General features: G+C 39.1%; 2 protein-coding genes, 1 long non-coding RNA gene and 2 pseudogenes across 3 annotated transcripts; all 5 read right to left on the minus strand.

Moving 5' to 3' along the window:
• Window positions 1-677: 677 nt before the first annotated feature.
• LOC117613486 (glutamic acid-rich protein-like) lies at window positions 678-1,837 on the minus strand. The gene is made up of 3 exons (XM_034342091.1): window positions 1,476-1,837; window positions 1,280-1,360; window positions 678-1,114 (listed from the first exon to the last, which is right to left on the minus strand). The coding sequence occupies exons 1-3, from the start codon at window positions 1,560-1,562 to the stop codon at window positions 749-751; spliced, it is 534 nt and encodes a 177-aa protein (XP_034197982.1). The 5' UTR covers window positions 1,563-1,837; the 3' UTR covers window positions 678-748.
• Window positions 1,838-1,891: 54 nt separating this feature from the next.
• LOC117613481 lies at window positions 1,892-2,693 on the minus strand. The gene is made up of 3 exons (XM_034342090.1): window positions 2,617-2,693; window positions 2,369-2,533; window positions 1,892-2,284 (listed from the first exon to the last, which is right to left on the minus strand). The coding sequence occupies exons 1-3, from the start codon at window positions 2,674-2,676 to the stop codon at window positions 1,892-1,894; spliced, it is 618 nt and encodes a 205-aa protein (XP_034197981.1). The 5' UTR covers window positions 2,677-2,693.
• Window positions 2,694-9,441: 6,748 nt separating this feature from the next.
• On the minus strand, window positions 9,442-10,045 carry LOC117613485. Its single transcript, XR_004583736.1, has 3 exons — window positions 9,904-10,045; window positions 9,662-9,802; window positions 9,442-9,516 (listed from the first exon to the last, which is right to left on the minus strand). It is a non-coding gene; the product is annotated as an uncharacterized LOC117613485 (long non-coding RNA).
• An 810-nt stretch (window positions 10,046-10,855) lies between these two features.
• Window positions 10,856-17,361, minus strand: LOC117613482 (annotated as a pseudogene).
• A 1,848-nt stretch (window positions 17,362-19,209) lies between these two features.
• Window positions 19,210-20,504, minus strand: LOC117613484 (annotated as a pseudogene).
• Window positions 20,505-20,508: the final 4 nt, after the last annotated feature.

A 20,508-nucleotide genomic window follows, 5' to 3' on the forward strand; every position in this document is an offset into this window, starting at 1 on the left:
TACACCTGTTTGTTTAACTCTAAATCGAAGGTCGAAATGAACCGAAATCCGGAGCATCAGAAACGGTAATGGCCAATAAGCCTAACATATTATATTACAAAGAACCAATTATCTGAATTACGTTGTACTACACATTGTCATGTACCACAAATGACTTGAGGGTAGATCCCGAATTGTGTAAAAGACAATGTCATTAACTGTAATATTGAATAACAGACACAGGGGCAACTAAGTGTTTGCTTGGTTTTGTTTGTCTTTGCGCTATACATTAACCACGTGATAGCGTTGTTCACATTTGTTCAGTTTGCACACAGGGGGTTCGTATTTGCATTTAACATGCAATTGCATGACGATGCTGCAATGCAAGCCTTTCTGTGTGCAAACCCCTAATTGTTCGGAAAAATTAATCACTCTTTTGTACGGGCATAATTACACCAGTTTTTTTAACTATAACTCGAAGGTCCAAATGAACCGAAATACGGAGCATGAGAAACGGTAATGGGCAATAAGCCGAACATATTATATTACAAAACGACCAATTATCGAAATTACGTTGTACTACACATTGTCATGTAGCACAAATGACTTGAGGGTAGATCCCGAATTTTGTTAACGTCCAATTGGTCATTAACCCTAATATTGGTTGCGCATTATTCATACAGTATGAGAAACAGTGAGGGGCAATAAAGTATACATATTATATTACAAAATTTCCCATTCATTCGAACAATTTAGTCATATCCTTAATTTACTTCGTTTTCTTTCTCTTTGGGTTACGTGAACGAAGACTTTTCTCACCCTTGCGATTTTCTTCTGTGGAGTGTTGTTTTGCATCCGGCTTACCCTTAGATGTGGCCCCCTCCTCATGGCCATCCTCTTCCTCATCCTCAGACTCAACCTCTTTCTCGTCCATCCAAGATTCGTCTTGTTCCTGATCTTCTTCCTCTTCCTCCTCATCTTGTTCCTGATCTTCTTCCTCTTCTTCCTCTCCTTCCTCTTCTTCCTCTCCTTCCTCTTGTTCTTCCTCTTCCGCATCTTCTTCATGCTCCTGTGGTAGCACAACTTTGGTCTTTCCTTTTCTACGTGTGTCGTGTTGCATTTTTGTGCGAAACTCCTACATACACATGGTAACATTGACATATATAAAATATCAATGTTGTTAAATTGAGTTGTGCACACGAGTGATGATGGCTTACAGTGCAGAATATAACATAATATTTAAACTAGCAAAATGTAACATCTTATAAATCAAAGTTTAGAATGGAGGTAACAAGCTTACATGTTCTGTTCGCTGTTCCACCACGTCTTCAGCAAGGCCCGAACTTGCAATGCCTGTTCCCGATGTGTTCTTCAATCGCTCCTATTACAATATAATACCGTTCATGTTCAATACCATGGGCTGTTATTTGAATATAACATCCGTGATGGTTGTTAATTTTAAGAACTCAGTACGAAATTCAGCTGAAGTGACTCACATTCTCTTCCCGTAGGCGCCTGATCTCTATGCTTGCTTCCAATGCTGTTGAAAATAGTACGGCATTCAACCCAGCATTGAGCTCCATAAGCTCTGTTGCAGCTTCAGCAGTGACCTACAGTCAGACACATGCAATTACAACAATCACCACAGCAAGCCATCTGTTCATAATAAATGACATCTTCAATGGAAGCTACTTACATACGTTACACCATCAGGTAATGGTATAACGCAGCAATCTTGGCCACGGGGTATCTGCACAACTTTACTTCCATTTTGGTTGGCCCAACACGGTATTCGCACTAACCATGGCTGAGGAGAGATGCGGGGAAGTACATTGGCCCCTGCGGGAGTACTATGTTGTGGTTCTTGTGCAATTCAGGTATCATTTTAGAGTTAGGCAAAATTATATGAATTTCATGCTGCATGTGTCAGTAAAGAATACGTGTTTAGTGTAGAACGTACCGCATCACGCAAGTCGTCGTAGTGGCGGTAACGTATGTACTCATCTCTGTAGTCAGCATAGTCGGATGAACGAGGAGCAACCCATTCGGAAGCTGGATACCCATTTACTGCTTCCTCCACTTCTGACTCATTAGTGAGCTTATAATCGGCAAGCATTGTCCTCGGTGGAATTTTGGGTACTTGAGGTGATGGGGTGCCTAAACTTTGCATTGTTACGCGCTCGCCCAAAAACCATGCTGAACCAGCTGGTCCCTCAAGGAGGATTCGTTTCCGAGTTGCCGGCACGGTTTTTTGTACTTCTTCCGGCAGCTCGGAGTCATTGGTCCCCCAAGGGTTCCAATTTACCTGCAATACAAATTTGTTATATTTGTGTCATAACTACATGTTTATGGTAATAAAGCAAACGGTTCAAGAGTGAAGACTTTATACCTGATCAGTGGTTAGATGTCGCATCATCACTCTAAAAGGTTCCAAGTGATGCTGCAAGTCGCGTTTTGATTTTGCACCAACCCACCTCAAAGTTCGGGGCCACGTGTTCACACTCCCACTTGGGCTTGATAAAGCAAATGGCTTTAGATACTCACAAGCCCATACCTACACAAAACAAGTACACAAATAAGTAATTTAAGCACAGAAACCTGTTGCAGTTTGGGGACATTAAGTTCGATTATACTAACCTCCCATGCCCTCCAATACCCGCCCATGCTTGCTGACCTGCCCCTCGAACAAGAATCCATCGATCTGTACAAGCACGCCAAAGCGGCCCCCCCCAGTCATAATTACCAATGTCGGACACTTTTTCCAAACTGGGGGCGTAGTGCATACTCACGTAGTGGCTCTTATCATTTAGGAAAGATGAGCCAATCAAGCACAATATAAAAGCCCGTGCAATTTGATCAGCTTCTTTATCATCCTTCGGATGCTTGTTCCAGTACGGGGTGCAAAGGCTGTCATACGGCACTCTCCTCTCGCCTGCGAGCAGGTCAGCAATGGGTTTCCCAAACAATTTGACCACCTTGTTCTTATTTTTGTACATCTCCATGTCGTACTGTAAACGCTTCCCACCAACACGCAATCCTGTGATTGCCGAGAAGTCCGTCGGGGTCATTGTCATCTCTCCAACTTCATCGAAGTGGAATGTGTGGGTAGTGTCCCACCACCTCTCAGCTAAGGCCACAAGTAAGGGCCTATCCCCCTTCTTTCCATGGCCCAATATCGACAAAAAGGGCAAAAAGCCAGCCTCTTGGACCTTTGCTTTCACCATCTCGTGCATTGCTGTGTTATACCACAGAGCACACTTCTCGTTGTTTCCACACCCTCTAATTTTTGTTAAAGTGAGCTACATCAAACACAAATTACTAAGTATTCAGAATATGCTTGTGACCCGACTTAATTAGACACTTTTCCAAACTCAGAAATGCCAATTGTAAAATGAAAAACAATACCTTGAAGGAGATATGTTCCTCCAAATCCACGTGAAGCACGGGTGAAGAAGGATTGCGGCCCCTGGGTACGAACACACGTACACCGAAGACGCCACTACCCATAGGACCCGATATTCGGGATGCTGCCTTCCGTTTTTTGGATGTTGAGGAAGCCACTGATGAGGTACCTTTCGTACCCTTCGCAAGGGTGGTCTTTTGGGGCCGGGAACCTTGCTGAGATGGTCCAACCTGAATGGACTTTTTCGTCGTCCTCATTGTTGCTTGGAATCCTTCATTATTGATTTGATACAGAAAACAATGAAACAGATTATATATCCCTCAACATCAACCAATACAGTACCTATTCTGACGAAAAATAGAACCCGAAGGTCAATATCACATGCCATCCAAGAAAATACCAACCAGGGACTACATTGCACTAGAAGGATGCAGAACAAATTATACCAACACACATACACACACACATTGCTCCCTCAAAACCCACAAGCATCAATACCATATGAAACACTATCAACAACATAAAAGACACTGCATGAAAATCCACAAATAATTTCCATACGTAGTCTCCACATTTAACTTTTGATGTCAGTCTCCCTTCATAATTTATAACATATGAGACTTGCCAACATCGATCTATACAAGCAAGGCCAACAAATCGGACCTATTGCTATTGCTCTAACTTATCACCTATATCCTAAAAAAATTATCTTTTTTGTGTAAAACGCAATGGAACGAACAAACTGGATTCTAAAGAACCCATTACACAAGTCAGATAGAACAGGATGAAAGCACACAGTCAATAGGACTGCATCCACTATTGGTCTTCCTACCCACACATTTTGATAACTAAAGAGTCATTTGGAAGATAAATTTTCATAAGTAATACATAACGGCAAAACTTACACATGGTAACCCGTTCCCACCAATGCATTAAATAAGAATTATAGGAGACGAAATACCCAGGAGTCAGCAGTCCTAAAACCTTGAGGGAAATCCGTAAACAAAATTTCACAACCGAAGGAAGACCCAAATTTTATCAGAATAATCAAACACGTGCACACACACAACCCACAAAACCAATATCAAACGAACCACTATCCATATCCGAAAGAATATATGATATAATCGGAAAGCTGTATGCAGTAGCAAAAGAGGGCAACAATAAGTAAGAGGAATCATATGAAAGCACGTCATACGTGAACATTTGCTTCATCCGAAATCACCATCAAATTTCAATATGCAAGGGATCACATTTGAAATAAGAGACTAACCGGAATCGACTAAAGCCCCAACCTTCAATCAACAGCTTCTCAGCGTAACCTTAGTCTTCACACCAATATCAACAGCTACGAATTCACGTAATAGCAAATCCTGAACTTTCGCAGACCCTACGCTTCTCTGAAAAAATGAAGGCCAACGCACATGGAATCAAAACGTACCCATAAGATGTTTTACGAAAACATAACAACCCGGAAATGTAAACGCTGCCAATTTCAGTTGAAATCGTTTGTGTACGTGAAAACACTCAAAGCAGACCGAACCCACTCTAGGAAAGAGTTCAATGGCTTGGATTCGGTCCCATATAACCAGACCCACAATGGGATTTGAAGGTAAAGCCGAATTCTGGTTTGGATACCCGAGATTGGGAAATTTCGGAGCTTGGTTAGGATATCCCTGGCCTTGTGGTTCCCACTGGTTAGTGTTTGCCTGTTCATCGAAAGGCCTAGGATCGGACGGCGGGGGCAGCTGCTGCGGAGGGGGCCTCTGGTACTCGTTTGGGACCGTAGAGGTGTGTAGGGTTTTGGCTATGGTTAGGGTTTCTAAGTTGGTGATGTTGATGGCGATGGTGTTGCTGCCGTGAGAGAAGGCAAATTGAGAAAGATGCAGAGGCCGTACCTTACAGAATTATAACAGTGCTGGGCTTGGTGCGCGTCGAATCGCCATGAGAGACGCCATTTCCTTTGCCTCCCAGAGAGGACAGAGAGATTGTAGGTGAAACCCGAAAATGGTCCTGCGCTGCATCCGTATGATGTTTCAGAATTTTCATTGGGTTCGCTCCACTGAGGTTCTAACTTGAAGAATGCAAGGCCCGGGTCCTGTTCCCTAGGGCCATTTTAAGCCCCTTGGAAGAGTCGGGTCACTTATACATTTGTAAGGAGAAAATTGTCAAATTGTCACAAGTGGGTTTCGGGTTTTCAGCCCCACAATGGATTGGGCTTTACTGTGAAAGTAGAATTGGGTTTGGGCTTTCATCATCAACTTAGAACTCTCATAATATTTTGTGATCTGTTTTGCCATAAAACTAGAAACAAAATTTAAGTAAATGTCTTTGTCCTTTTACTTTCATATATTTTTATATTACTCCATTTACTTAAGTTTACAATGTAAATAAGGAAGTACCCCCAATTTGGATTCAAATAAAAATACTATAAAATCAAATTCCCACCAAATCAAAATATGAAAAATCAGTTTTAGTGCAAAATACGATATAGGCTAAAAATGATGCCTCATTAAGTCAATATATACTTCATATGAAAATCCCATAAAATCAAATTTTCTTATATGATGTGTAAGGAATAAAAGCCCCCAAAAATTATCTTGAGAAAATGATTATTCCGAAAAACCATTTTTCATACTTAGCCAATATTGCACCTCCGCTTTAAAAATTATGGGTCCGCCCGTGTCTATAAATACCAACCAATACTCTTCACTTTTAACACCAAATCCTCATAATTTTTTTTTTCTATAAATACCAACCAATACAACTAATAAAATAAAATCTTATCCGATATGAATAGTATTGACACGTAGTAATCCAAAAATCTTATCCGAAAATATTATCCAAATTAATTGTTTAAGTAAAAAAAAAATTGTGAAAAAACAACAAAATGAATAGTACTTGCCCTTAGCCATGGCAATGGGTGGAAACACACAAAACTATTTGCAAGGGCAACCACTATTCACATGAATAGTGGCTGCCCTAGCTCCCCCCTTGCCATGGCTAGGGGCAAATGGGGGGAGTTGCTCTTACATTTAAAAATTACTTGGGTTGCGCTGTAGGGATAGTAATAATTGAGTTTGGGCTTTCTGGTTACAATTGAAGGGGTTGGGATTTAGGGTTTATGCACTTGTATTTACGGTTATAATTGAAGGGTTTGGGCTTTATGGAGCGTACGAATTGGTTTTGGGGTACATGATTAAAATTCAAGTGTTTAGGGTTTGTGGTTTATGCGTCAAAGTTAAAATTGAAATGGGTTGAGCTCACAGTTCAAATTGAGTTGGGTGCAAAGGCTGTTATGGATCGTATTAATTGGGGTTGGCTTGTAGGGTTAAAATTCAAGGGTTACTATTTTATTTTTGGATTAACAGTTTTGAATTTTGCTTGAGCTTTATGGTTAACATTGAATTGGGTCTGGGCTTTTGGGGGCAAAGTATGGTTTATGGTAATTTTGAAATGGTGTTAAAAAAAATGTATGGCGGAGTTTATTCCGAATGGACAATTGTACCCCTACATGTTTCTATAAAACAGCCTCTCATGTCCAACCAAATTTCGAGCATATTATCATACACACTCTAACGTATCTATCTTCACCAAAAGAAAGGAAAAAACGGGGTCATTGTTGAACAAAACGGAAGGTTCGCTTTCGTTTGGAAAAATTCAACGGCCCGCCGAAAAAGGGGGCCAACAAACCTACTCTGTCCAACCAACGGGCTATTTATTCAAACGAACGTCGTCCTTTCGTTCCTGAAGAAAAGTTAAACGTTCACCCAAACAAGCTCCCCAACCACTTTACTTTTTCAAACAAATGAGCTACTTGTTTACAAGAACGCAACCAATGCGTTTGTTTAGGAAAGATATCTGTTCGCCGAAAAAATAGACCAACGAACTTACTTTTTCAAACAAACCGGTTGTTTGTTCATCTGAGCGCAAGTAATTGCTTTGGTTCATAAAAAGTTGACGTTCCACCGAAAACGGTTCCCACCAAAAGTACTTTTCATAACCAACAGGGTATTTATTCATATGAACGCATTACCTATGTTCCTAGAGAAAAGCTCTCTGTTCGCGAAAAAATCTCCCCAACGACCTTACTTTTTCAAACAAATGAGAAACTTTTGAAGACAAACGCTCGTACTGGCGTTTGTTCAGGAAAGTTATCTGTTGGCCGAAAAAATATACCAACGACCTAACTTTTTCAAACAAACGGGCTGTTTGTTCATTCGAACGCAAGAGTTTGATTTAGTTCAGAAAAATTCGACGTTCCGGCGAAAATGAAGGCCAACAAACTTACTTTTTCAAACCAACAGAGTATTTCTTCATACGAATGCAGTACTTACGTTCGTGGAGAAAAGTAACCCGTTTGACCAAAAAATGCCCCAACTACCGCTCTTTTTCAAACAAATGGGAAACTTTTTCAGTACTACGTAAAATGTACGTTGGTTGAGGAAAGTTTTCTGTTCGCTGAAAAAATATACCCAACAACCCTACTCTTTCACACAAACGGGGTGTTTGTTAAGTGAACATAAGGGTTGTGTTTGTTTAGTAAAGTTACCCATTCCCACACAAATGGGCCCCACTAGCGTACTTTTTCAAACAAACTAGGTGCGTCTTGAACCAAACAGAAGGGGGTGCGTTGGTTCAGAAAAATCCCACGTTCCCCCGAAAAAGAACCCCAACAGAAAAAAAAATTTAAACAAACGTTATTTGTTTTCATACTAACGCAAGGAGTTCGTTCAATGACGAAAGTTACCAGTTCGACGGAAAAAGGATCCAACGAACTCACTTTTTCTAATAAACGTGGTCTTTGTTCAAGTTAACGCAAGTGTTGCGTTCGTTGAGTAAAGTTGACCGTTCCCCGGAAATATGACCCCAACGAACTTACTTTTTCAAACAAACGAGGTATGTGTTCAACAGAACTTAATGGAGTGTCTTCGTTTAGGAAAATCCGACGTTCCGCCGAAAAAGAAACCCCAGTCCAAACTACAAAACGACCAAGTACAACGAACCAGGGTAAAATGAATGATTATTTAAGGACTTACTTCCTCTACATTTCAACTCAAAGACTTCCACCTATTTTGTACTTAATCCATTATTGAAACACAATCTGAGAGACAAAAACAGAAAACCCATACAATGTCCCATTCAATGGTTGGTAGCTCAAGAGGCTCCACCACACCTAAGAACAAGAGGGTGGGTGATGATGGTGTTAATTCATCGAATTATGTCCGCCAACAAGTCAAACGAGCCCATGATGTCACGAAGCCTCCCACCGAGGCTAGTAACAACATCTTTGATGAAGGAGATTCAACGACCAAGTACGAGCTTTACAATGGCGGGATTGAGGTAGGCTTTGAGATGTTTAGGAAATACGCAAAGCTTGTTGATGGTGGTTCAACTAAGTGGGACAAGATCCAGGTATACGAAGCAATTGCTATTTTGGAGAAGCGAGCTCCGTGAAACACCGGTATTGTATGATGAGCGACTGGTGTTGGTTGTCATCATTTCTGATGTCATTTCTGATGTTATAATTTCAGCCATAATATCGCATGTTAAATGTTAGAATCGGTATGGTAGAATAGATTTAGGGTATAAAATGTACAAAAAAATAACCCCAAAATATGGTTACGACACCTTTATTATCAATCTAGTAGGAACTCCTGTTTGGTAAATGAAGTCGGGGCTTCAATACCCTTCTATCATGTTCCCATTGGGGCAACAAAAAAACTCAGGTGTCCAATGTATTACGCGAAGTATATAACGTCCAATTGGCCGTCACGTAATGCAATTGTCCATGATATACTGCAAACACAACGTCCCTGTATGCAAACAGGAATAAGTACATGCAATTGCACAACCTTAACCATCAACCTTATGTGCATGCAGTTACAGTATATGGAACAAATAATAATAATAATTTACTATTTTTTTAGTTTTATATTATTCTATAGATAATATGTCTATTTTATATAATTCATATAGCAATATATATAATATAGAATTTATATATTTGTGACCTTTTTATTTTCTACTATTTCATATATAGTTTCCGAAGACATATAGAGCCCTTCCGGAACCCCTTCTTTCTTCTTGAACATCACCTTTTCCTTTGCCTTCTTGAAGTCTATATGTGTCACCTGATGCACACAATTTAAATGTAACACCCACGTTAATTACAATGATTAAGCAACCAGTTGAATCAAACACAGTAAGAAATGATAAACAAATTTCAGAGATTGAAGATGGGGAAGGGAGGTTGGAAGATCAAAGTGTCTTTCTCACCTTCATACGGCGCTCTCTAAAAGCAAGCAAACCAGCTTCAGTACATATTGCCGTTATATCAGACCCAGAGAACTCATCCTTGGTCATAACAAATTCTTCTAAGTTGACATCATCAGCCAACGTCATCCTGGATGTGTGAATCTGCAATCAATAGATCCAATCATCGTTACTCACAACCATAAAAACTTGGCACGTTTCATGTTGAATTTGTTTATTTCTTATAAACAGTCGTGTCAATTTACCTGGAAGATGCGCCTCCTTGTTTTGATATCAGGAAGAGGGAATTCAATCTTCCTATCTATTCGGCCAGGACGAAGCAAGGCTGGGTCAAGACTCTCAATTCTATTTGTTGCCAAGATCACGTTGACATCTCCTCTTGAATCAAACCCATCTAACTGGTTCAGTAACTCCAAGATGGTCCTCTGAATTTCACGTTCACCACCTGAATGGGCATCATACCTGCAGACAAAAGATCATCAGGAACATTTGATTAACAGTAATTTACAATCTTTTCATCAATGTTGAGCGACTTGCAGATGACCGCTTAACAGTAAATTACTAAGTATCATCTGTAGCAGCCGAATGGAGACTGTCTATGCAACTAAGTATCACAATCTGATTAGGTTTCGAGTACAACAAAATCACAAACTAAATTGCCCACATTTCCCAAACCATTTATCAAAGCTAAATTCCAATTTCCTATCAACAAGAGCTAAAATTAACAAAACCAGCATCAAAAACCCCAAAAACCCAATACCCCAATTACCTTATTATGCATCAAAATGGCACAACCAGGCTCGAGCTCGTCCTTATCTACAAAGGACAAAATCCCAACATAGTACTGAGGCCCAACCGAAGACGAAACAATGGCATGGTTTTTAGAAGAAGATTCTATATAATTTTAAATTCTAAACAAAAAATTTGATTTCATATTTGTAATTCGTTTGCTTCAGTTGTTTAGAACAAATCTGAAGTGCATCAACAATGAGTCTTGTTATGGTAATAAATCAATATTAACTTATATTGATTATATCTCAATTATATCTAAATACAAAGTAATAGAAATAAAATAGAATTATAGTGGATGAATCTTCAAACAAGACACATACCGTAGCAAACAAGTGAAACTAGGCGGTTCGATCTGGTCATGAAATGTTTCTATGTCGTCAAGAAAACCAAAAGACCATTTCTAAGCGAATAATGGAATTACATCGTGTCATGCAATTGCACTTGCTATACTACAAAAGCACCCTGACTGTGCGCAAATAGGGATATATACATGCCATTACACCTAATTTGTACACTGTAAACCCTTATCACCTACTGTCAAAATGAATCTACTTTGCCTGGGAGCGTGTTATTGGCTTCCTTGCGATGGGATGATGAGGGATGAAGGGATCCTTCTGTTCGACCAACTTGTCAAGTTGTTCGTCGACAACTCTTCGAGCGGACTCCCTTACTTCCTTTAGACGCCGGTTTCTTGGGTTCTTCAGCAACGATAGTGCAATGCGAACGCGCTCACTTGCATGTTGAAACTGCAAATAAAAAACAGCCCGTCAAAGATATGATTAACAAAAATATCAGACATTTGACAAAAGCATGAAACGATATATATGCCGACTCACTTTATTTGAACCGTGTGATCTGCATTCAATGTCTTGTAGCCAATTCATAACGAACACACCACAATCGCATCCATTTACTTGTCTACGGGCCTTGTCAGTTCGCACAATGTTGAATTTTGCAAACTGCCATCCCTTTTCAAAATAGTTGACAATCTCCTCATTGTAAATGTGGTCCAACACTTTCATCTACAACACAATCAATGCAAATGAATTCTTAGTCGGGTTGTTAGGACAATAAAAATACAAACGGACCATTACGTCAATTAAACTTACAATTCGTTCTGCTTGTTGATAACGACCTGCGTTGTACTTAGGACCGGGGAGGCTATCCCATATTTCAACTTTTTTATCGCTAGGAAGCACCACAATCAAATACCAATGACTCCCGATTCGATCAAAAACGGGAATGAACATCTAGCAGCACAATGACTTACTTAGAAAAACATGCGTATACAAAAGCACACTAAAGATGTTCTAAATAACAACTTAAATTCTTACCTTCTCGCACTTCTTAAGCCCTACGGTGAACCGATTTGTGTTTTCCCTTCTTAGTTTGACAGCCAATTCGAAAAGTTGACCATCTCTTGTATTTTGAACTTGCTCCTACATTCACATATACTGTAAGCGTAAATTCATTTACCAAATGACAAACTATAACAGTATGCAAAATATGAATGCTTACCGCCATATATGTGGGGAAGTACCAATTCCCTGACCCCTTTTCTTGTAGATAATACACGTGTGCGTTGAGTACTCCATCATTAATCCACTCTTCGGGCCTCAAGCACATGAACTCACCTCTCGTGACATGATGTTTGTTTTCAATTTGAATTATAATTTCGTCACTACAACAGAAGAAGAAAGCAATTCTTATAATTAAATTCACGTGCGCAAGAACATATCAGGAATTTGGTCAATGGCATAATTCAACATTTGTAAGTAGTTACCTTGAAAGGTTGTTAGACCTAAAAATATAACTAAATAACTCTAAATCGGAGTCTTCTAAGTCCCCGGGTTTTAATTTGAAAGGCCCAATTTTCATCTTAGACGTCGTTGAATGCACAACCTTTCCTTTTGCGGTTGACGGGTCAACCCATGGCTCTCTACAAAGAACTCCTGGACGCCTTTCGCCCGTTCGACGTGTTTTAATTCGAGTTTCATCACCACGGGCCGGTTTTGTGAACTTCCTCTTTTCCACGCCAATTTTCAACTGCGGAAAAAGGAATTCGAATATTACATTTACGAAAAAGAAAAGTTAAGTATTTTACAACTATGTAAATAAATGCATGCTTAAAAAATCTAAAAGATAACAACAAACTCGATCTTCAAACTCCTAATCGGTCATCATACCTCGGGTTCACTGAAACTCTGTCCATCCGGTAATGGCATCCAAGTATTGTTTACATCAACTACACCTTTCTCCTTTAATTTGCTAGCTTCTTCACCCTTCTTCTTCACAACACTCTCACCACCTTGATCTCGTTCTTTCAGTGGACTGTCCTTAGTTTGATTTACATCTTCATGTCCCGGATGAAGATGTTGTCTTGCGTCTTTATTGAAGGAGCTCACTTGACTCATTACCTTGTCAGTGAATTCCAACATTGACCGCTGGACCTCCGCCTGTATTATCGGCCCCAAAGTTATAGCAAGTCCTTCAACTGATCGCTTCACCTCGGCCTGTATTATTGGCGCCAAACTGACTGCAACTTCTTGAACAATTCTTTCAAGGTTTACTCTCGACACTTCATTCGTTGGACTGTGCTTTGAAACTACCCGAACGGTTGGACTATCAAACCCACCTTGCTTTCTGACCCATATAATCATTTTCCACACCGACTTATTGTCCCATGACACAATGGGATCCAAAGACTTATCAACATATACTCCACCATGGAGAATTGAATCGAAATACAGTAGTTGGAGAAATAGTAGTGACCCATTTACATACAAAACTTTCTTTGCTTTGAACGACCTAATACCTTCACATAAGAAGTTGAATCCATGGTCGGCCCAGTTCTTAGTCTCTATCTTCCCTGGGATCGTCAAGAAAGTTAAATAGTTCCCCGTCACTGATGGTGAGGAGGTCGGGCAAAGTACAGTGCCAAGTGCGAACATCACAAATCGAACTTTAAAGTCCTCATCGGCATTTTCGCACTTTTCCAATTGTTCACCTAAATCCCTTACTAATAATCTCTTGCCATTTCCACCGAAACTTTTCACTAACTCTTTCACCTTTTCATCTTCTACCAGCCACTCAAGTTCAACAACCTCGCCGGTGTTCTTAAGACCCATAACACGCCCAAACTCAACGGCACTTATTCCAATCACTTTGCCGTGCAGTTGTATAGAAGACGTATCAGGATTGAACCTTTCAGTTAGAAATTTGCATAGTTTGCGGTGTAAACGAGTGCAACACAAAGATGCCACTTTACCAAACCCAATTTCATTAATTGCTAAGCGCTTCTGATTCGACAATTTTTCCACCGTCTGATGGAATCGATCCGGGCTGCATCTACTGGTAAAACCCTTCTCATTCAGTGAGACGTTTACTTGCCCACTTGATCCTTCTACTTGCCCACCCGATAAATCCAAGGCAGAGCCATATGTTGCCTTCTCTTGAGGGTTCAATTTCCTCCATTTATTAGCAATCTCTTCTCGTTCCTGAAACAAAAAAATTTCCTCATTAAAAGACCCTATTTAATAAAATAATTACTAAACTGCCCAATCCATTGCCATCTCTCACCTTTCTGTCCAACTTTGCATTTGCCTCTTTCCCCATTTCATGTCGTTGTTTTTTCCTGTAAATCATTTATTTTTAATCAATTAACCATCACAATATTAAGCAACCACATTTCCAATTTTAAGATGTACGCGTAACTTACATGAAATTAAAAAATGCATCTCGCCCAACTCTTGATTGTTGCACATTACTGTTGCCCTTGCGTTTTCCTTTTGCTGATCCCCTTTTTTTAGCTTCCATAACTTGCGCAAATCAAGCACAACTTACTATCATGCAATTGTCTGTAGCGCCGAGAATTTGAATACTAATCCAAAGCCTAATGCCCCCTAAACCCCGTAAGCACCACAACATCACATTGCTTAATTAAAAACATACGGGGACCTGGATTTGCATACAGTAGCTTAGTAATTGCATATACTTATATGCAATTGCTCGATACTACTTGCAAGTGCATCAGCCCTCGATTATTACATTGCACAGATAATGCACACAACCCACCCATGCATTTCTCTATTGGGTCGGGATTCTTACTCATTTCAAATCCCAATACAAATCTTAACCAATCCTCACATTACACTTTCGGAACACTTTAATCCCCATAACAAATTATTCTAAAGCACAGTCAAAGCTACCTACATACCACGAAATCACCTGAGTTGCATAATTTGAAACAAAAACTATATACTGTCATTGCATTCAATGACTTGGATTTGCATACAGGCTATTAGTAATTGCATATAGAGATATGCAATTGCATATTTAGCTATGCAATTGCATATTTAGCTATGCTATTGCATTTTGAGCTATGCAATTCCACGAACATTACAACTATGGGGTTTGGAAATACGTGCATACTTTGGAAAAAAAAAACTATATAGAGAGATATGCAATTGCATGAACATTACAGCCATCAATGTCAGATACCCACTTCACCTCACGCCACTTTCAGAATCACAAACCCACCACAATTAAATCTTACACAATCAGAGCCCTCATGGGTATTTATATATACAATCAGATCAAGAGGCACTATAACAACCCATCAGAAATGCAGAGTGGGAAAAGAAATACAAAATTTGAATCATTAATTTCTGGAATTGTTAAATGAAAAAACTGAAACAACAATTCAAAATCACTAGAAGAATAAATTAAATAGAACCATCAATTACACATAACGAAAATCAACACACGAACTTACCGAGATGGAGGAAGCGGCTGGAGAAGACGAAGTGGGTTTCTGGGTTTTGGCTGAAATCTGCTCCTCAGATGGAGAAGACGAAGTGGGGGGAGCTTCTTCAGGCTGTAGGAAGCTGTGCAGCTATGAATTCACCGAAATACAGCTGTGGCTGTGCAAAGCTATGGAGGAGGAGATAGACAGACGAAATCGATCTGTGCAAAGCTAGGTTTTGAACGAGCAGGCCTTTTTTTTTTTCCTTAGTTCTGTGCAAAGCTAGGTTTTGAACGAGAGGAGGAGATAGACAGACGAAATCGATCTGTGCAAAGCTAGGTTTTGAACCAGAGGAGGAGATAGACAGACGAAATCGATCTGAGCGGGCCTTTTTTTTTTTTCCTTAGTTCTGTGCAAAGCTAGGTTTTGAACGAGCGGGACTTTTTTTTTTTTTTCCTTAGTTTAACTGGTTAACCAAAACAACCGGTTGTCATCTTTTCTCAATTTTTCTGGACTTTTCTATATTATTCTAGTACAAGTGTGCATTATTTTTTAACAATGTGGTACAGCAGATGAAGCTTACACTTTAAAAAGTCATCATAGCGCAAAAGATTCGTGAGAATTGTTCCCGGATGGAGAGAATTAGCTGTTACCTCTGCCCCTTCTTCCTGTTTAGTTAACGTTCCAAAAATAAGTTACAATGTCAACCAAGAAGGGGAAATCATTGATGACCTTAAGAAACTCAATACCATCAGGCGTCTTGTAAGCTCATTAGCATGCAATATGTTAGCAAGCTTGGATTGTGCATAAGCAGAATGCCTGCTGTATCTGTAAATTAGCAAGTAAAAGGGTCAGATTGTGGACATATATTTATCCAAACAGACACCTCAAAATGTTAAAAACAGGTATGAACATATATAATCCGCATATCCTGCAAAAGATTTACGTGGGTTCATCATTAAGTTTATTAAAACGAATTCCTTCATGGTATCCGTATTGATGACTCAGTGATGATACGTTCACGATTCTCCCCTCTGTGTTGCTTTCTCGCGATGTGCTTTTCATGGTCTCCAACAAAAGATTTGTGAGAAGAAAATGACCTGCATATTTTATGGTTCAAGAAACAAATAGATTGGTGAAAGAAACTTGTATGAAACTGATCAGTAGGCAGGCTACAGTTCAAAGCAATTTTCAGGTAACAAACCTAAATGATTCGTTGCGAACTGGAGTTCTATACTGTCTTGAGAAAGTTTGAATGGTGTCACTCCTACCCCTGCATTGTTACTTCCGAGAAAGAAGAGATTGTGTTACTTCTTATTGCCATAGTAGGAAATAAAGACATATTAGCTTCATATAATAAAGTAAATATGTAGCAAACCACATACAACAAAAAAGAAGGAAATTGGCATTTGCTTATCTTACATAAGGATGTTCAATGGAAGGCCTGAGGAACGATAATCTGCTGCAAATTTTCTTACAGATGTGAATGAGCTGAGGTCTATCTCCCTGACATCAATTTTAGCATTGGGGATTTCTTTAAGGATTACTTCTTTGACATTCGCCCCAGCATCGGTGTTCCTTACTGCCATAACTACATGGACGCCGCGCAATGCAAGAACACGCGCTGTCTCTACACCAATACCACTTGAGGCTCCTGAAATTGAACAACCTTACCTTGAGAAACACACAGAGGAAGGCTCATTGACATGAAAATTAAGAAACAAAACTGAAGGGTCTTGCTATACTTGCTATACATAAATGAGAAATAACAGATTATATCATAGAAGAGAACTTATAGAAGAAGCCATCTTAGTTTCATGTTTTCTTGGTCAAGAGCTTAATTTCATTTAGATTTGGAATGATAAATGATCATCCAAGAAACTAAGAAAAGTACTTGAATATAAAAATTAAAAATACAAAACCCATTGGAAAGTATGTATATATCAAAGAAATACTAAAAGCTAGTCCAGATCACTGATCTTCTAAATCATTATTTTTACATGGGAAAATCCTTTATCATTTTTAAATAAAATGAAGCTTAAAAAATAGAGCATGATGACCTGTAACAATTGCAGTAAGACCGGTTCCATCAATCCCTTCAGTAACTTTCCTCTGCTGTTGAAGAGGCAGAGAACCCAGATTGTTGTTTGTTGCTAAGACTCCCCATGAATGTTGCAGATGATAATGTGAAGTTACAAAGAATGCTAACAAAAGCAACATAACATAGGATTTCTCTTATTAAAATATAGGCAATGTGAGGAAAAGGCTATGCTTGGGATGCCCCACAAATGATACATTATAGATACCAATTGACTTGAGGGATCAGATGACCAAAACATGAAAGACTTTTGGGATTATAGCAAGTCATGACGTTTCTGATGTTAATCTTATATACAACGATGTCGTTTGGAACACAGTGTTGTTGACCAAGTGCCAAGCCAAAAGTTTCGTCAACAGGTTGTTTTGGTAACAATAATACTAGACACACGTGTTTGATAATACTACTTCTATAGTGGTTAAATTTGACAACAAATAAAAGGAAAAAATTTAGAGTAACTTTTTCTTTTGCAAAACAGATAAAAATTATAAATTCTAAAACATTAATTTCCATTCTCATCCAAATGCACTGTAATAGTTAAAAAGTCGAGCCTACATCATTAACATCCCAACGAAAAGTTGCCCTTAAAAAAAGGAAAAAGTTTACTTAACAAATCCCTAAATTTATATTTAGATCCATTTGAAATTAGAACACTAATAAAACGACAGACATTATTGATTTCATTCCTGCATTGCATCATCTTCTGCCTGCTGGACCAAGTTTCATTCTTAAGCAGAAGCACTAATAAATTTCCTAGCAAGCTCCTCCTGCACATTATCAATCATAAGCCAAGCACCGGATCCAGATTCAGAATGCTTCTTTTCTTTAGCTGAGTTCCATGCACCACCCAAAACCAAGACTTCACTGTCTCCACCAGCTTCTTCTCACTATGTGGATGCAGGTAACGAGAAACTATATCCCAATCCCTTCTCAAGCATTCCTCTGCCTTCATCATGTAACTTCCTCCAAAATCCATCTTGTAAATTTACTAGAATTGTCATCATATAACTATCCTTCAAAAAAATAGTATAGCCAGGCGGCTATACTGAGTCATTGTCTCAAATTTTTTAACAAAATAGTATAGCCGAGCGGCTATACCCGGTTTTTTAATTTTAAGTTTATAAAATATATTGAATTAATATTTCTTAAAAATAGTATAGCTGCGCGGTTTTACTGGATTAGAAAAACACAAGAAAATATCGAGTCCACAGCCTCAGGATCAGGGGCCTTGGAAAATCAGGAAGAAGCTGACAGTAAGCCACCTTAGAAACTGCTCAAGGCTACTGATGCCGAAAAAAGGGGTCATCGACCATGTTCTGCATTACTTGGATGACAAGTTTGCCAAAAGGGTTATGAGTGGAGAGGGCATGGGAGTTATAGTTGAAGACTGCGATACAAACACTAGGCATTACTTGAATTTCAAGCTTTGGGGTTCGGCAAGAGTTTGTGCATAGGAGAGGCTTGAAGGAGAAGGATGAAATTGGGCTTTATTGGGATACTTCCAAATCCATGTTCATGTTTTCTGTTCTTGAAAGGGCAAGGCAATCCCAGTTACCTGCTTGATCAATTCTGTGGGTCTGGACTCTAGATTGTTGAATTTGATTAAGATCATGATTAATTTCATGAATTTGAAATTGTGATCAAAATTGTAACTAGCTAGATAGTTTAATTACCATCTTAATTCCTCAGTTTGACGAATATGTTGATAATAATACTACTTTTATATATAGTTCCTGTTAATGTTGTCTGTATGAACCAGTTTCTAGTCCAACTAGCTTTAAATGACAAAATGGGTAAATCTCAACGTTATTATAATCCAGTATGTGATTACAGTTTGCAGTCTGGCAATTTGATCGTAACGAACAGTGCAGAAAAGAGCCAGCTACAACATGACCCAGAAAATATTAGAGCACCATACTACTTGGCATTTGTCAAACTCAAGCTAAAACCCCAGAGTCTAGTTGCCAAATCTGCATCTTTTGCCTGAAAGCTTGGTTAGGCGATGTTACAGTCCACGAAGTATTCCCCGCCTACTCCCTTAAGCTGTGGATGGAGTGCCACAAAGCATGTGGTTGCCGCACCCTGCATGACCATGTTCAATGACATAATTAGTTTCATATAATATGAATGCCCAATAAAGATTTTGTATCAAACGAAAGAGAAATATCATCTCTTGTGGAACATAAAGATGTACTTGCTGAACAGTTTTTGAGATAAATATGCCCAGCACCTTAAGAATACCTGTGTCAAGCCAAAGAAAATGTGAGTTGATCTGTGGAAAACCAGAGAATACTGCTGCACTGTCAACAACATGAAAGGAGATGTATCCATGTGGTACAGCAGATGAAGCTTACATTTTAAAAAGGCATCATAGCGCATAAGATTTCTGAGAATTGTTCCCGGATGGAGAGAATTAGCTGTTACCTCTGCCCCTTCTTCCTGTTTAGTTAACGTTCCGAAAATAAGTTACGATGCCAACCAAGAAGGGGAAATCATTGATGACCTTTAGAAACTCAATACCTTCAGACGTCTTGTAAGCTCATTAGCATGCAATATGTTAGAAAGCTTGGACTGTCCATAAGCATAATATCTGTGGTATCTGTATAGCAAGTCAAAACGGCAGATTGTTGATCATGTATTTATATACACAAACACATCATTAGCCTTAAGACGATTTTTCAAAAGGGTGCTGCCACAGTTTTACCTTGATTCATCATTAATTTTATCAAAACAAAACCCTTCACGGTACCCGTATCGATGGCCTAGTGATGATACATTAACAATTCTCCCCTCTGTTTTCCTTTCTCGCAATGTGCTTTTCACGGTCCCCAACAAAATCTGTGAGGAGAAAATGACCTGCACATTGGATGGTTCGAGTAAAAGTTAATAACTCGACAAAAGTGATTCGTAGAAAACTGAATCCATTATACTACAGGACAGACTTCAAAGAAAATTTTAGGCAGACACACGTAAATGGTTAGTTGCAAAATGGAGCTCTATGTTGTCTTGAGAAAGCTTGAATGGAGTTGCCATAATGCCTGCATTGTTACTTCCAACAAAGAAGAGAGTGCAATACTACAAATGAGTGCGTGAATGGTGCTGAGAGAGCTGTCATTTTCTTAATTTCCATGAGAAAACCACAAGCACATACAACCCAAGAAAGAAGGAAATTTAAGAATTTGCTTATCTTACATAAGTATGTTCAATGGAAGGTCC

The sequence above is a fragment of the Prunus dulcis genome, unplaced genomic scaffold, assembly GCF_902201215.1.
Source record: "Prunus dulcis unplaced genomic scaffold, ALMONDv2, whole genome shotgun sequence".
Classification (NCBI taxonomy): domain Eukaryota; kingdom Viridiplantae; phylum Streptophyta; class Magnoliopsida; order Rosales; family Rosaceae; genus Prunus; species Prunus dulcis.

Coding starts and splice junctions, on each gene's coding strand:
- LOC117613486 (XM_034342091.1), bottom strand. CDS start 1,562: ATGGAGCTCAATGCTGGGTTGAATGCCGTACTATTTTCAACAGCATTG. Junction 1,361..1,475: donor GGCGCCTACGGGAAGAGAAT/GTGAGTCACTTC, acceptor ATATTGTAATAG/GAGCGATTGAAGAACACATC. Junction 1,115..1,279: donor TGGAACAGCGAACAGAACAT/GTAAGCTTGTTA, acceptor ATGTGTATGTAG/GAGTTTCGCACAAAAATGCA.
- LOC117613481 (XM_034342090.1), bottom strand. CDS start 2,676: ATGGATTCTTGTTCGAGGGGCAGGTCAGCAAGCATGGGCGGGTATTGG. Junction 2,534..2,616: donor GGTATTGGAGGGCATGGGAG/GTTAGTATAATC, acceptor TGTTTTGTGTAG/GTATGGGCTTGTGAGTATCT. Junction 2,285..2,368: donor GACATCTAACCACTGATCAG/GTATAAAGTCTT, acceptor TTTGTATTGCAG/GTAAATTGGAACCCTTGGGG.